The sequence below is a fragment of the Erythrolamprus reginae genome, chromosome 2, assembly GCF_031021105.1.
Source record: "Erythrolamprus reginae isolate rEryReg1 chromosome 2, rEryReg1.hap1, whole genome shotgun sequence".
In the NCBI taxonomy this organism is placed as follows: Eukaryota; Metazoa; Chordata; class Lepidosauria; order Squamata; family Dipsadidae; genus Erythrolamprus; species Erythrolamprus reginae.
In genome coordinates this window covers 202,387,850-202,405,669 of record NC_091951.1, presented here as the reverse complement: position 1 = coordinate 202,405,669, position 17,820 = coordinate 202,387,850, and the positions used below count along the sequence as shown (strand labels likewise).

The 17,820-nt window shown below is 37.8% G+C and overlaps 1 protein-coding gene across 18 annotated transcripts in view; it reads right to left on the bottom strand.

The window, feature by feature from the left end:
• Nucleotides 1-17,820, bottom strand: part of HUWE1 (HECT, UBA and WWE domain containing E3 ubiquitin protein ligase 1) — a 115,538-nt gene that overhangs the window by 76,221 nt on the left and 21,497 nt on the right. For 16 of the 18 annotated variants that reach the window (XM_070741304.1, XM_070741306.1, XM_070741303.1 and 13 more), the window contains exons 3-11: nucleotides 11,969-12,039; nucleotides 10,132-10,230; nucleotides 8,896-9,102; nucleotides 8,259-8,411; nucleotides 4,756-4,818; nucleotides 3,394-3,471; nucleotides 2,658-2,705; nucleotides 2,499-2,567; nucleotides 908-1,007 (exon numbers count right to left, since the gene is read on the bottom strand). In XM_070741304.1, the coding sequence (XP_070597405.1) occupies nucleotides 908-1,007; nucleotides 2,499-2,567; nucleotides 2,658-2,705; nucleotides 3,394-3,471; nucleotides 4,756-4,818; nucleotides 8,259-8,411; nucleotides 8,896-9,102; nucleotides 10,132-10,230; nucleotides 11,969-12,013 (862 nt within the window). In that variant the 5' untranslated portion in view covers nucleotides 12,014-12,039. Of the gene's footprint in view, nucleotides 1-907; nucleotides 1,008-2,498; nucleotides 2,568-2,657; nucleotides 2,706-3,393; nucleotides 3,472-4,755; nucleotides 4,819-8,258; nucleotides 8,412-8,895; nucleotides 9,103-10,131; nucleotides 10,231-11,968; nucleotides 12,043-17,820 lie in introns of all 18 variants that reach the window. The other 2 variants (XM_070741298.1, XM_070741308.1) reach the window with 2 other exon arrangements.

Genomic DNA, 17,820 nt, shown 5'->3' with positions numbered 1-17,820 from the left:
CTAATAGGGCCTGAATTACAGGTAGTCTTCAATTTATGACTACAGTTGAGCTCAAAATTTATGTTGCTAAATGAGTTTTGCCTCATTTTACTTTTCCTACCACAGCTGTTAAGTGAATCACTGCAGTTGTTAAGTTAGTAGCATGGCTATTAAGGGAATCTAGCATCCCCTTTGACTTAGTCATAAGGTCAGAAAAGCGGATCACATGACCCTCCGTCAAAACTATGAATCAGTTGCCAAGCATCTAAATTTTGGTCCCTTTACTATGGGAAACTGCTAATTGATGATTAAATTGTTCATTTACAAAATATAATAAGAAAAGAAAGAGAGAGTATGGTATCTCTCTAAGGTTTGTTGTTCTTTTTATTTTTTCTACTTTTTCTGTTTTGTTTTGCTATGTGTTGTTCTTTTCATTTGAGATTGGTTGACTGATGTTTACTTTTTGTACTATATATTCTCTAATAAAAAATGTAATTAAAAAAATTGGTCCCATGACCATGGGGATGCTGCAACAGTCATAAGTGTAAAATATGATCAGTACCATTGTAACTTTGAATGGTCACTAAACAAACTGATGTAAGTCGAGGATTACTTGTATTTGGGAACTTCTCCCATTTAAGTCCTCAGATCTGTCTGCATCTGGATCTGTTTCAAATTTTGTCAGACGTGTTGAGGTATTTCTTTGGGTGGTTCTCTGTCCCCCCCCCCCCCCAACCAAACACCAATTGTTATATCAGGTAAGTTTCTGAAAAGCAGCCTAGAATCTGAATTAGGTTTCTCAAGTTGAACCATTCCATAAAAGCAGAAAAGGACTATTTTAAATTTACCTATAGTTCTTTTTGCATAAACTCACATCTTCAATCCTGGCATTACTCAGAGTAATATCTAATATTGCTAATATCCTCACCTAATATAGAAATGGCATGCAGTCTGGCTTGGACAGCTTGCAATCGCTTTTTATGATTGGAAAAGCCGTGGGCCAAGCGAATGTGTGTAAACAGCAGCATCTACAAGAAAATGAAATTGCAATGGTTTTATAAGCACTACATATAATCTGAAATATCATGTACCATCAAGAACTACCAGCTGACCTAAATATGTGACTACAGTACAAAACAGAATGATATAAAGTAAAATTTCAATTTAGCAAATCTCCATTTGCCAAACTTAGAATGCAATGGCCAAAACTGCTTTCAAATAGACATGCCAAACAATGGCAAATGTACATTTTATCCAAATTGTGTTCAGATTTGGATAAAACTCACATTATTTTCAATAATTTATATGCTGATGCCTCTCATGTTATTCCTGCCAATTTACAATAGCTGTGTAGTGATGAACAGCAAAAATAAATGCAAATAACAAACTCAGTCCAATAGGGACTCCTTCCTCTGAATACTCAAGGTTTTACTTTACATCATTGTACTGAGAGAGAATGATCTCTCTCTTACTGTTTCCCCATGTTCCCCAATGACGAATATTGCAAGTACTGAATAAGCCAAACCTATTCCATTGTGAGCTCACTTTTCTTTGTAGAATATTTTGACATATAATAAATCCAAAATATCATTGTCACCCTCAAGACCAAGAATATATAATTACTTCAACTATCCCATATACCGTATTTTTCGGAGTATAAGACACACCGGAATATAAGACGCACCTTACTTTTAGGGGAGGAAAATAGAGAAAAGCATTTGCTTACCAGCTACTCATCTGGCTAGTGTTCTTACTTTGGTCAGCTTCAGCACATTATTTTATCCCCTGATTAAGGGCTTAAAAAAATTATTCTGAGAGACTAACCATGAAAGAGCTTGCAAGCCAGTAAGAGCTAGGAACATCATTAGCACTTGGAAAGAAACAGCCTGAGCAAGTAAAGCAATGAAAAAAAACCCCTACAAAGACAGGTTTTGGAATACATTTTTGGCAGAGAGTAACAATGAAAGAGTTTAGATACATTAATAGCACCTGGTTAGGACTGGAAATAAATATTGGGAGCAAGTTAGAGTAATGAAAAAAACCCTACAAAGACTTAGGGCTTGGAAAACATTCTTCACAGAAAGAAACAATGAAAGATCCTGCAAGGTAAGAGCTGGGAAGATTATTAGTAGCTTTTTTTTTTTAAAAAAAAGTTACATTCAGAGTATAAGATGCACCTTAATTATCAGCCTCTTTTAGGGAGGAAAGGGTACGTCTTATACACCAAAAATACGGTAATTTCGCATAAACATTTGTACCTCAATTTGATCTGAGGCAGAATAGTTCACTCATTCTTTCCAATATTCAAAACAGAGGCCAGGATGAACAACAAGCAATGGGAATTTAATGTAAGATTTGCAATTCATAAAGTGCCCCTTCACACAAAGATAATTCCAATTACAAGAAGACTCAGGATTCTCCAGGTCTCCAGATTCCCTGGCATGTTTTAGCTTCTTCTTATGGTCATTCTCATTGTGCAATAAATTCAGATTATAACCTTGGTAAATTATTCAGTGTACCTGTTTATCCTTTGGGATACTGTACATTTTGGTGAGGGATTCCATAATTTCAGAGGGACTTTCTGAAATCTGAATTGGAAAAGCAGCAGCAACTTAGATGCCATCAATACAAAAACAAAACAATTTAAAAACCTACTTTAATACAGAAATCTAATTTACCTTATCAAGTTGTTCTATGTGGATATAATGTAGTGTGTTGCTGGTAGTCTGAAAACAAAAGGATTTTTGAAGTCAATTTGTTGGAAGACATGGCAGATTAGTAACTATGGTCTTGAACTTTTTAAGAAATCACCACAAGAGGTGAGGCTTTGGTTAATAATCAGACCTGGCATTTGTGTGTTATTTAGACGTTATTCAATATGGATTACTATGCTGGCCAGCCCTATTTGAAAAAAAAAATGCTACCCCATAAATCCATACCTGGAGGGAAATTTTCAGGAAAGGATAATAAGGGCTAAGTTTCTTTACAGGTGTGCAAAGGAAATGAAAGATCCGTATTTCTGCACTGAAGTACTCCAGTAATTTGGGATAATATCAAAATCTATCAGCTGTTCAAGTTTTTATCCATACTTTCACAACTGGCGATACTATGGAAATATACTCGCAGGGCCATTTAAGAAATGAAAACAGCACAGGAAAGCAAACTCTGCCCAAATAAGAGGACAAATAAGCAATGTTTCAACACCGCTGAACCCCTACTATTGTTGTTATCCTCAACATACCTTCTCATACCTAAACTAACTTCCTCCATCTTAGTGTTCACTCAGTGGCAAGAAAGTTCCCCTCTTTTATAGATTGATTATATCTCTTTTTAATGTGAGTGGATTTGTTTGCCGAATCTTGCTCCCACCCATTTCCCGGAAACCTTTCAAGAACAAGTCTGTAGGAGACTCACCCTTTTGTCCACTTTGACTTCGGCCCCTGGCTCTGCATAGAATTCAAAGTGTAGTGTAGTTGCACTGGGAGGGTATTTCTGTGTATAGATCACAGTATGGAATCAGAATACACCAGATGGCAAACACCCTTTCCAAAAATCATATCCATTTCTCTCTGGACTGGGGGAAGGCAAGCAAAATCTGCTGGTTCAAAGGACAATGCACCCTGAAACTGAACTGATGGACTTGCCAACAGGTTAATATCACCACCCACTAATTTGTCTTATATTTATGTGCAAGTGGGAGGAGGAAGAGGATTAAGATGTAAGAAGTTAAGATTAGGTATGAAGACATGGTGATGCAGAGGGACCCTTGCCTATATCTTAAACATCATACATAAAAATGTACCAAAAAGAAATAATGACTTTCTGCAGTCCCCAACAATATGAAGAACAATATGCCCAAGACTATAAAGCCCTGAATCTCCTATGCCATAATTTTTGAACCCAGATTTTAAAAAGGGGTTCAAAAAATGCCATCTAATGTCATGGAAATAAGTCCGTCAGGGAAAAAAAGTTCTTTGGAGCATCCACTTCTATTAGTCTCAGTGATTACTACAGCAGCAAATTAGAATGTTTTTAAAAAATGAATTGCTTCCTATTTTGAGACTTAAATAAAATAATCATCTTTTTTGATAAAATAGTAGCTGTACCATTTGTGCTAATTCTGGAAGAAGATGTAACTTCTCTACCGAACACACTACACATTCTACTGCAGATGACTGGTTCTCATCCACAAAAATACCCACTGATTTTATCTACAATAACACTTCACCTCAAAGAACAGTCATTTCAAAACAGAACACTATTCTCCTCATTAGAAAAGCAACTCCAGCAATTTCCAATTTCCTAAGATTGCAAAGGTAGGATTTCTACTGATTCAAGAAATTAAAAGAGCAACAGGGAACATGAAGAACACCTAAAAATTATTATTCAAGAATATTCAAAATGCCCAAACCTCCTATACTATGCACTACTCACCCTCAAAAAAAAAATCATGTATACCAACAAACAAACTTTCAGTATGTGAACATTGGGGTCAAAGTCCCTTATAAGAAAAAACCCTTATTAAATCCCATTGTGTGACTATTATTTTGTATGTTTGTTTGTATGTATGTATGTATGTATGTATGTATGTATGTATGTATGTATGTATGTATGTATGTTCATTCGTTCTAATGGACTCTGACCATTAGAAAGACCAGCTCTGTTTTCCACAATAGTGAATAATCATGTACATGAAAAAGCAACTATGAATCAAGCCACCAAATGTAGCACCAGGATAGTAAGGGGAAGCTCAAAATGCAAGAAGCTCAAACTTACCAGCATGTGTAAATCTCTACAACATTCTGCAAGGCCAAAGCCATTCTCCTTGCCACCCCAACTCTATAGGACAAAAGGATGAAATCATCAAAAATGAGTTAATTCAAAAAGAACACTCTAATTCTAGAAGAAAAACTCAAATGCATATACTAATATATTAAACAGTTATGTAAAAGTATTTTGGTGTGCTCGTTTACTGCTGCATATAAAAAGAAAGTCATGATTGTTCATTTTCATTTAAACCCCATGTCTCCTTTATATTGTCTTTATTGTCAAAACTAAATGACAAATTCTGGATAATGCTCAGAAAGCCTACACTAATGAATTCTGGCTTCCAAAGCAAGACACTACCAGAATTTGGAAAGATATCTTTCCACATGGTCAAACACAAAAGAATATTGACTACTGAATGCCGAATTGTCAGAGAATATTTAGAGACTATGCAAAAGAAAATATTCACATGTAACAGAATTTCAGGGAAACCATTATAGGCAAAACCACATTTCTCTTCTTTCCCGTCTAAAGAAACAGGAACATGAAACCTCTGTATATGAACTACAATCAAAGGTATCTGTACTAATTTGACCTCAGAGGTACTAGAAGTCTGGTGAATCACTAGGTATGGCTCATTCATCTAGTAAGGCATAGTGTGATTTTGTTTTTTGTTTAGTGTGACATATGACCTCACTTATTATGGGCAGTTCAGCATCCTTTATGATTTTAAAAGTTTTTTCAGTTTGTGAAACCAAATGCTAAATTTAAAAATACAATTAATTGACTGTGTTTGCACATTTATGCTTGCAGAGAAAGCATCAATTGGCAAAATTTATAAAAGTAAGAGAAAACATGTTATTGTTTTCCGAGATGCAATCTATGTACTTTCATTTCCCCACTGGAACACACATGCAAGTCACTGACACTGAAGCCATGGTTAATTATGGTAAGTACCAAGAAAAATAAATTATATGGCATTCAAATCATCTTGATGTACATAATTATATGGGGGCGGTATGACAAATGTACAGCTTTGGAATACTTTTCAATTATGAAACATTTATTTCCTCCATATTCTTCTCTAACAGTTGCTTCCTGATCGTCATACACAAATGAAGTGACCTGATATTGCAAGCTTTTAGTTATGTTTTTAAAAGCTATCCATAATTTGTTGGGATCAAAAATAAAAATCCCATGCAATATCCCATGCATTTAATAAAAATGTTAATCCTTTTTTGGAATTTCCTTGCTGCTTCATTATCTATTAAAAGTTAGCAATATGATTTTGAAGTATTTTTGTCTTTTTTGAACCCGGTTTGTGCATTTGATAATACTTAATCTATGTAATGACCATTATCTTAACTCGCATGTGAAACAAGTGCAATTGTTCAGTAGTCTGAGAATTTCTTAGAGCTGCCCATTCTGCTATTGAAATATAAATCAATACTTCCTAGTCCTTCTGTCACTACGTTTTTCCTATTTGTTCATAATTGTAATTACTGTAATTGTATCAAAGGTATTTTTTCAAAGCAACCAGACTTATTTTTCCTTGAAGACATTTTGCTTCTCATCCAAGAAGCTTCTTCAGCTCTGATAACTGAGAATGTCCATAGATATTCAACTGTATCACTTTGTAAGATTTTACACAATAGATTATTCATCTATTTGTTAACAATATTTTCTAGAACTGATTTAAGTTGTTTCCACAATGTCAGGCATTTTATTCAATGATCAAACCTCAGTATGTATCACTAAATTTGAAATTCCATTCCTTACCCCCACCCCACATCGCTAGTGGATCCTTATTTTGTCTTTTACCATAATTTCTATTCAAAAATATCTTGTTCCTTGCAAATTTTCTTCAATAATGAGAAAATAGCCTTCACATTTAACTGTTCACTTTCTTTATACTGGTGATATAGAAACTTCCTGCCTCTTCTTGCTTGCCTCTTCTTGCTCTCAGGAAATCAGTTCAGCTGATTTTCCTTGTTTTTTGCTCTCGTTCTTCAGCTATTTCATGTTCTTTTTCACTTTTTGTGATTTGGAATTAGTTTAGTGATTTGTTAATGAGTCTTAAACTCCTGGTTCTATCAAATCTGATCCATTAAGCCTAATTGTAAGGGATATGGTTCAAGTTATACCCTGCTAATGTCCCGATTTTAGTGGCTTCCTTTAATTGTAATTTTGTAAGGAGCTAGTGAGTGCAGTTGGTGCCAGGACTTGGTTTTGCTGACCAAAGAAACCTGCTGTATCATTGCTTGCAGCGCATTTTGTTAATTTATTTTGGTGTTACCTATCCTGTGCAGAGTTGTTTAAAATGTTGGTGGGAGATAACTGCTAAATACATTAGAATTCTCTTGGCAGAACTGCTTCCTGTTTTATTCTGATAACAGAATAAATTTTATTTTGTCTTTTACCATAATTTCTATTTCATTTCTAAATGCTTTCACTTAGTATGACTTTTTATGTTGCATTGATATATTTAATGGAGAATAACAGAATGAACATTCAACTCCTCTACTTCTGTGGCTGGAATACAGACTTGGATAACTGTAATATTGACCAGCTTGCATAGGATTTTACTTGAGATCATCCGGTCATTTGGCAGTTGCATTCAAACATTGATTCTGTTAGTAATGGTGGCTATTCTATTTCTGGTAAGATTTTCCTATCTGCAGATCTGATACTCTCTTGACATGAAGTGCTCCCATCTAGTCCATTTCAGTTCACATAATATCAATGTTCAAATCTTGACACTTTCTTGACCTTGGTTTGTGACCCTGATATTCTGTATATTAATGGTGGGTTTATCTTTCCACATCAAAACGTTATTTTGCCCCTGCACATAACAAGAGCTAAACATATTTTCAGCTTTATTGTTGTTGCCACATCACAAGCACCAATGTTATACATATCTGCCCTCTAATCTTCCCCAGAAGCTCACTAGATACCTGGTGGTGAACGATGAAGATGGAGTTGCAGATTCTTTGTTGAGATCTTTATGAACTTTTGTATAGGCAAATAGCTTAGCTACACATTTAAATTTTATTCAATAAGCACATTTTCCACAAAAAAAGTTATAAATCTAAATATAGGAGATCTTCTGACCAGGAGATCATTTTCCCATATTATGCTGACAAAGTCCTGATTATGAATGTTTTACTTTTCTTGGCGGAATGCTGGATTATATTATAGTAGATTATATTTACTCTGGTCTATAATCTGTCTGGCATGGGCTAATTCTTTATTGCCTCCTTTGCCCAAATGTGAAAGAATCCACATTACAGCTATAGCCGCTAAAAGGAAAAATGTGTCATATGACACAAATGACATAAATCCCTACAATATTCTTCTGATTAAAAAAATTTTCCTCAATAACTGACAGTTCCAATCCTTAAAACAGTGACGTTATTGGTATTTAATATACTGAGCCATAAATAAAATTTCAAAAGTTAAAATTAGGTACATTAGGCACTAGACCATGTTGTTGTTCTTTTGTAGTCTCTTACCTCTGCCAAATGCTGCAGCCGAGACAGAAGAGGCATCCTCTTGTCAGAGCCCAGACGTGTGATGTAATTGGAGCGTTTGCTAAACACATATAGTAAGTTTAGCACAGCAAGAACCACTTGCATATCAGAGGATGCCAACAGCGTTGTGAGATGCTAGATGAAGCCCAGACAAAATAATCAATATATTGAGAAATTGTGATCAATAACAGAAATGTTATTTTTCCCATTTAAGTGTGACATCCTCTCCTGTCCTTCATTTGTGATATGATTACAGTATTGTTATTAAGAGAAATTCCCAATTAAAATTGTTTTTATTATGAAAATAATATGTGGCTTTAAGTTACTACTCCCATTTAGTTACAATTAGCTGAATACTGGCTGTACGCAGACTTTCGGAATGAAAAAATAGCAGAGCACTACATGAAACACATTTGGCTATGGTAAAGAATTACATAAATACAAACTATTCAATTTCTAAACTCTTCAATCAGCTTCTTTTCCTCAAGGAGACAGTATCAAGAATTCTGTTCCAAACAAAAGTGCCTTATTAAAGCCACAACCTGTTAAGACTTCACATCTGAATTTTCTCTGATTCCTACTTATTCAAATCTATTCTGTTTCAATAGCAGCATGTCACCTCAATAGAGCTGTACAGATGACGAGAAAAGCTGTATTCTATGAGCAGAGCAGTGAAGTTCAGCACTGACAGCAGCAGAGCCTTCAGCTGTTCTCTCTCTGGCCGATCACACACTAGCATCCAGGACATGTTCTCTACAGTCTGTCCAGCATCAGCCAGGATGCCATCAAATCTGTCGAGAAGGTCCACCCAGTGGTAAAGTTCACACTGAAAGAAGACAAAAGCACTCAGGTTAATGATACACACTGTATAGAATTCAGGCACTTACCACAGGTCACTGGGTAAAAATTGTTGGTTATTCCACCCACAGAATTACAGGTAGACCTCATCAACTCCCTGAGATACCAAAGTTATGATGGCGTTGAATGAGGGGAATTTATACATCCTTGTAATTGTGGCGTTCATAGAATCCCTGAATAATGTGATCGCCATCTGTGAACTTCGTTGCTGGCTTCCAACAAGCAATGGGGAAACTGGGAGTACGTTAGAAACAGCAATCCTATGACTGGAGGTTGTTGCAAATGGTAACCCAGACTGCTGGAACTGTTGTCATATGTCACCATGTACCTTTTGACCACGTACTCTTGCAAGATTTCACAGTTCTAATTATCATTAGCAAGCAAGGACTACCAGTAACCCAGAGCATCCTCCATTCACTTTTGCCAAATGCACTAGGTATGGGAACCAAAACATTACCACCCCAACCAGGACTGCATTGCTGAACAATGCAATTGTTAAGTGAGTTGCATCTGGTTTTACCTTTTCATTTTAGATGATACGCAAATCCTGCTTTTCTCATTACCTTTGCTTATTAGAAGCTCCTGAGAAAATTGCAAAGGACAATCATGTGATCCCTGGACACTGTAAGTGTCATAATTATATCCCTATTGCCAAGCACTGAAACTTTGATCACATAACCCTAGGAACACTGTGATGGTCAAAAGTGTCGGTCACTTTTTTTCAGTACATTTGTAACTTCGAATGATCGCTGAATAAATAGTCATAAATCAAGGACTACTTGTATAAATTTCTTAAGAATAGAATAATAGAAACACCACAGAGAACCAGGTGGTAACATTTCTTGGACCACAGATGAAACAACCCAAGTCCTGTCACAAACTTACTTGTTATCATAAATGTAAATGCATGTAAATAATTTTTTTAAAAAATTATCTTCAAAATAATAACAATATAATATTTACATACATAATATATATATTTGTCATTACCACATACCTTCCCAATATTCCATGTTTTGATCTGTTGGAGTTCCAGCAACAGCTGTTCATCATTGCAAATCTTGAGTTTGTCTATCAAGGCTCTGCAGTCTGCAGGCTAAAGACAGGATAAGATTCATAACATTGATCTTTCATTGTTTGAGTGTCCTTTTTCCCTTCACCTTTTGGGCATGCAATGAACAGTTTCATATGAGTCTGGACACTGCTATGAGCTGTCAGTGTATATTAATGTCCAATTTGTTGTTCCTTAGTTTTTATTATCAGTATTTTAGGATTATTTTTAATGTGGTCAGCCATACAACATTAGAACTACTTGGCAAGTAAATGGCCATATAAAAACATGATGTAAGTTAGTGGACTGGTGTTGCATGCTTAGTTATTGATTGGGAGATTAGCTTTTGCTCACTTGTAGTGCAATAGCTGCAATCGCGATATCATTATCAGTCAATATAGCTGGGGAAGGGGCAAGTGGCACCAAAACCAGGAAATGAAAAAGAATTCCAGACTTGTTTCTTACTGCTTTGCTGATACTGATGCTGTTTTGCATACTGTTTTGTTTTACTGATAGGAAAATGTTCCATTTAAGAGGGCCATGATTAGTACTGCATAAACTCAGGAAAGTTCACGCAGTACTAATACATGACCTTCTTAAATGGAAAGGAATACTGCAAATTAATAATCCACCAAGGAGGATGCATGTATTTAAGTCATGGAGGAAGGTGAAAAAAATTGGCACCGGAGCAGTACCTTACTCTAGGAAAAGCTTGAGAAGGTTATTAAGATTATTAAGCATTGCAGATTATGTGAACATTGCCTTAACACTTACAACTTGAGAGCATGTTTAGGGATGGGGGAAACAAACCAAATTATACATTTTAACTATTGCTCCTATCCTTAACCTGGATTATACTCTTCTGATATCCAAGAAGTCAAACATGCAGCATTTACTGGTCCCCCTTAATGATCCCAGGAAACAAATACATTCACAAGGGTTCCCAAAACATGAAGGTTCCTTTAATGAATGGTTCGGTGTTATTGCTAACTGAACCATCCTAGAGGAAGGAAGGCCTGTGTAACATTTCAAAGAACCTTCAGAAGAAACATTTCCTCAAACCTGTTTTGCAAACTAAGATCTCCTTACTCCTCTCAACAACATTTTCACCATTATAGCTACAGTGCATTATGGGAAAACCCTACCACCCATGTGGAAGATGGGTAGCCCAAATCCCCTTGGCAAGTACTAGGTGTTCTCTCAGTTGAAAACTCGTGTGTGATATTCCAGGGATCATTGCAGGAGGTTGTGAAACCATGTTTCTCTGGGTCCCTTGAAGGGGTTCCAAGGCTAGACAGCTAGATTATAGGGTACAGCTTTTTCTATCATAGTTAGGTCTTCCAAGGTAGGTGACTTCAACAAATGCTATACTAACAACCACCCTAGAAGCACTTCAATCAAGACGGGGAGCTTTTCCCTATAACATTGGCCCAAAGGGATTCATGGCTCTTGAAATTATTTTATCAAAATAGATGCAGTATATGTCAAAAGTCAAGCAGGCTTATGTTAAAATCAGTTTATTTCTAACACACTGAAACATCTGGAAAAAATATGTTTTCTAAGGAACTTGTAATAAAGAAGTTATTAGCTGTAAGCTACATACAGTCACCTCTTGATGAGATGGGCAGCCTACAAATTTAATAAATGAATAAGTATACAACCCAAAGTCACATCAAATTACTAGTCAAATTTCTCCCTTTAATCTCATTCTACTATGCCATGTACATATAATAGGCTGTGCAATTTCTATTAAGAGCTCAGAATGATAAAAGATGGTACTTACAGCCTCAGTGGGCGTTTTCTTCAGCTTAGTTCGGTCTACTTTCATTTTTATTAGTTTTCCACTTTCCGATCCTGCTTGGTGAACCAAAGAGAGTTGACTATCAGTGACAATATTTCAAATGGTTTAAAAGGCATATAACAGAACAAAAATTATTTTTTTTGGGGGGGGGGTGTCTGAAGAGATCAAGGTTTCCTGAGTTGACAATACCCAGAAATGTGTATTTCAATGCTATAGTATGTTGTTGTTGTTGTTATTATTATTATTATTATTATTATTATTATTATTATTATTATTATTTGGATTTGTATGCCGCCCCTCTCCGAAGACTCGGGGCGGCTCAAAACAAGTGAAAAACAATCCAATACAATCCAATTAATTAAAATATTATAAATTTAAGAAAATCCCCTATACTAACATACAAGCATACCATATATAACTTCAACGTGCCCAGGGGGAGATGTTTAGTTTCCCCATGCCTGACGGCAAAGGTGGTGCATTCTGGAAGCCAAAGTTGCAAAAAATGGGAAATATTGGTATATAGATGCACTCATGAATGATGAGTTCAAGGGACAAAACAAACTGCCAAGGATTCACATTTATTGTAATTTCTGTGTCTAGATTTCAAGACTTTTAAAAAAATTAACCTCAAATGCTACATACTGAAATGGCAGCCTTCAATGACATAGTTACTTCCCAGAATGCCTGAGTTCTAGAGACACTCCTAAAAATTACTAGGTGATTGCAGCTTAGTTCCTATTTTTGCTGACTGATCAGGAATTCAAGAAGTATGAATATAAACAGTTAAAACAGATAGTAAACCTAGGGAAAAAGAGGTGCGATAATGCACACCCTGACAGTTTAAAGGACAGTTTTGTGGGTACTTGCAAGTGCATGTACCTAATATTTTTCCTCACCTTTATGATTTATGTGCTTGTTTTGATGTAATGTGCATTTGTCTCAATGTTTTGTCAGATACTTGGGGTGTGAACTATGCTTGATTTTCATTAGCTTATCTGGGCGTGGTGTATGCCTATTTTATCTGATGTTTTTTCCCCTTTTCTTTTTTCATACGGATGTGTGGTATGTCTGAAACTTTTAGCTTGTATATTTCTGTTACATGGCATTTAAGAAGGAAAATCTGAAAAATTGACATTTTGTTACATGTTCCATGGTAGCCACGATGTGCATCCATACCACACTCCGCAGAAAAACACACACTTAAAATTTCAACTTGCTTCATGGACTCCCTAAAGTCAGCATTACTTCCTCTCTGCAGCTTTCCTTATTTTACTAAAACACATCCTACAGTGCTAAAATTTGGAGTTTAGTAGCATATTTAGTAGCATATTTTGCAACTATCGCTAAAGAGACACAGATCTCTTCCTATGAAATGTTACAACCTGCAGGCAAGTTTCTGACCAGGTTCTGGATTAGAACTGAGCTCCAGGTTCATAGCACTTATCTTGCCACCCAAAAATCTGAACTGCACAATTACTGTATTTTTCAAAGTATAAGACACACCTTTTTCCTCCCTAAAAGGCTGAAAATTTAGGTGGATCTTATAATCCGAATACATAGCTTTTTCGAAGCTTTTTCCATAGGCCTCATGAGGTGCTAACCATAATCCTGGCTTCCTACTCCCTCCAAAGATTTTTTTTTTCCAGCCCCAAGTCTTTGCAGGCTTGTTTTCAAACCTCTCAAAAAGGTTTTTTCAGCCCTAACCAGGTGATAAAATAACGTGCTGAAGCTGAACATTCTAAGGATGTTAGCCAGATGACTACCTGGTAAGTAGGGGTGGTTTTTTTGCTATTTTCCTCCCCAAAAACTTATACTCAAGTGTGTCTTATACGCAGATAAATATGTAGTCTTCCATTGTACAATAACATTTTCTACTTTAAAATAAACAAAAGTCTGATCTTACTTATTTAAAAAAAAATTATAAGTGGATAGTGCTAAAAGGCACAATTAGGAAGAACAAGTAAACACACCAAGCTGGAAAAAAGATATATTTTAATATATTAAAGTAACAATCTAAACATATGAATGTTAAGCTCAAGCCGATCAGTATTTTCAGTTTGACTCTACAAGCATTTTTCCTCTGTGTCATAATATTAGGTCTAACTGGGAAAAATATGCTGGGACATCTATTATTGCTAACAGCAGTTATCATCATTTGGTAACCTGTACAATAGCATACCAGATGAAATTAGGAATAACATTCCGGAAAAATGAAAATATTGTTTAAAGTTTGATAAATTAAGTTGCAATATACCAGGAACAGGCAATATGAGACTTCTACGCTCCATCACCACATATCCAAAGACATGAAACTTCCAACCCTGATAATGGAGGGAGGGAGATCAACTATGAGGCTGCGTAGAAACCCAGCAAGAAAAGTAGCTCTATCCTGTTCAACTTACTACCTTGTTTCATATGTTTTGACTCTTTCATATGTTCTCATCTACTCAACTGAATAAATCTAGAATTTATTTTCAAAGAAGAGAAAATCTAGGAGTTGCCCTCTAATCCAGATCTATTTTTAACTAGATAGTAGAAAGAGTGTTTCAGTGTCGTTTAGCATTTACAGGTCTGTATACTGCCATTTCCTCTGCAGTGCCCAATCTGTTTTCTACAATATGCATATGTACACAGATTTAGAAAAGAAACAGAACTCCAGAAGAAGAGTAAGGGGGGGCGGGGACGAAACCCCTGCTGAAATAAAAGGGCAAAATAAAACCACATTTATCATCCTATTCATAGAGAGTGCCTCCTAAATGTATTTTCCCTGGACCAAGCAAGGAATCTTGTCTCTCAATAGTCCTCAATGTCTTGCTGAGGTTTGGCTGCTAGTTTACCCAATAAATCCAGGCAATGACCAGGAGTAAACACCCATACATCCCCTAGTCTGGTTACATTTACTCTGTCCAATAATCGTGACTCTTTTTCTGCCTCCTACTTACATTCCTTACCATTGAGTGTTCTTAGGTCAGCCATATTTTATTTCTAACTGTAGAAATCATATTAGAAAAGCCTAATTTGTTGGTAAACTTAAATATAAAGAGAACTCATTCATTCATAACATACAATCTAAAAAAAATTCTAATCATTGTTAAAATGCCAATAAAAATGTAAAATGTCAATAAAGAAAAAATCCAGTATCTAATGGATTCAAAATTCTAGAAATTAGCCGTTGATTGCTTACCTGAACACCTCTTCTCATACGCTGAGCTGGATCCACCCCTTCCCAGAATTCGCGAAGCCGTAGACTTAGGCTCGAAAGTGGTGACTCAAAGGTGCTCTACTCTCATGATTAGAATATAGATTAGAAAAGGTACAACAGTCAGAAAGACATAGGGAGGGAAGTGACTGCTATATCCGCTCAGCGTACGAGAAGAGGCATTCAGGTAAGCAATCAACGCCTAATTTCCAGCAGTCACATGGGACATACCCAATAGATGTGTCCCTAGGGAGGGATTCGTTGGCTATCATGAGAGATAACAGATTGGAGGACTATCCTGATGAAGGCAGCATCCGCTGAAGCGTAAGAGTCAATATTATAATGCTGTATGAAGGAGTTAGGTGAGGCCCAAGTGGCTGCCTTACAGACTTCTTCCAGTGGGGCCTGCGTGGCCCAAGCCACTGTTGTGACTGCACTTCTTGTAGAATGTGCCGTGATTCCTCTTGGAACATTGAGGGAGGCTGACTCTGATTGCCCCTCGAATCCAACGGCCTAATACGGTTGACGAGACCTTGGCCCCCAGGGATCTGGGGTGGTAGGCTATAAGGCTTCTGACCTACGAAAGGTCCTGGTTCATTGGATATAGATCCGCAGTGCTCTAGTGAGATCTAATGTGTGCCATTGATGGAGAGATGATGGTTTTGGTTGGAGAAGAAGAAAGGCAATACAATGTCCTGGGATCTGTGGAATATGGAACTGACCTTTGGCAGAAAGGTGGGGTCCAAATGGAGGACTACTTTGTCTGGGTGGAATTGGCATAGGTCTTGACAGATGGAAAGAGACGCCAGTTCGGAGATATAAAGGCAGAGGTGATTGCCACAAGGAAGGCTACCTTGAAAGACAAGTGTCTGAAGGATGCTGACATTAATGGTTCATACCCCACTGGTGAAATTTAGACCAGGTATGGTCGTAGATCCTGTTGGTGGATATTCTTCTGGATTTTAAGATCACTTCCATGGTGTCTGGATCATAAACTCGGAGGTCTAGGTTGCGCCGGATAACAGCCAAGTGGTGAGGTGGAACCACTCCGGTTCTGGATGGTGAGGGACCCCCTGCTGCAGCATATCCCCCAAAATGGGGAGTCGCTAGGGGGCCTGGATGGAGAGCCGCTGAAGGTCTGCGAATCAGGGACAGCGAGGCCAGTGAGGGGTTATCACTATCACCTGGGCCTCCCCGAGGATGATCTTGTGAATTACGTCTGGTAGGAGTGGTATTGGGGGAAAGGCGTACAGTAGACCTCGAGGCCAAGGGGTTCTGAGTGCGTTTGTTGCTTTCGCCCCCAGGGGATGGGAACTTAGAATAGAACTGAGGGAGTTGAGTGTTGGCTGTGGTCGCAAACAGGTCTAGCAACGGGCGACCGAATTTGAGACAGATCTGGTGGAATAAGTCCGGATGGAGGCTCCACTCTCCTGGGTCCAGAGTCGACCAGGAGAGTCAGTCGGCCTGAATGTTGAGGACTGCTGAAATGTGGTCTACCGATAAAGACTGCAGCTGTCTCTCTGCACAGAAACCCAGTTTCAGTGCTTCCTGCATCAGGGCCTTGGACCGAGTGCCCCCTTGTCAACAAATATGACTCTTCGTGGCCATATTGTCCGTTAGGACCAGGACATGTTGGTTGTTGATGTATGATTTGAATTTCTTGAGGGCTAACGACACTGCTCTCAGCTGTAGCCAACTGATTGGCCTGGATGACTCCTCCGTTGACCACGTGCCCTGGGTTATCAGGCCCAGTGCATGGGTTCCCCAGTCCACCAGACTGGCATCCGTGGTGGTGGTAAACTAGTCTGGACTGGTGGTGATGATAAACTAGTCTGGTGGTGGTAAACTAGTGGTAAACTAGTCTGAATAGGGATCCTTTCTCCAGGGTGGCGGAGGTCCACCACGAGAGGGACCTCAGGACGGTGGGAGGAACAGAGATGGAGCATGCCGAATTGCTGGTTCCCAATCTCTGGAATGGCAACAGAAGCCATTGGAGCTCCCTGACATGAAGATGAGCCCATGGAATAATGCCAATGCAAGACACCATCTTTCTCAGTACGGAAGAAAGGGTGGCAATGGTGGTCTTCCTTTGGGATCTAATTTGGGAGATAAGCTCTCTGATGTTGATCTTCCTCTCAGTAGAAAGGAAGACTTGAGATTGGATGGCATCTATGACTGCCCCCAAGTGTTGTAGGGAGGTGGAAAGATGAAGCTGACTTTTTTTGATATTGGTAGAAAAACCATGTCCCTGTAAGATAGACATGGAACACTGAAGGTCTGAGCGGGTGCCCTCTTTGGAGGGCCCGTGAATTAATATGTCATCCAAATAACATAATATATGGATGGGATAGCCCGAATATGGGCCTCTAGGATGCCCAGGAGCTTGGTAAAGACTTGAAGAGCCAAGGACAGGCCAAAGTCCTGTATTGATAGTGCTTGCCCTGGAAGGCGAAGCAGAGGAACTGTGTGTGGCCCTTGATGTTAGGGATGTTGTGATAGGCCTCCGTAAGGTCCAAGGAAGACATGAAGTCCCCCGAGTGGATGAATGCTAAGATGGATGACAGGGAATGCATCTTGAATTTTCTATACTTTCTATACTGATTTAATCTCTTACGATCCAAGATGGCTCTCCATC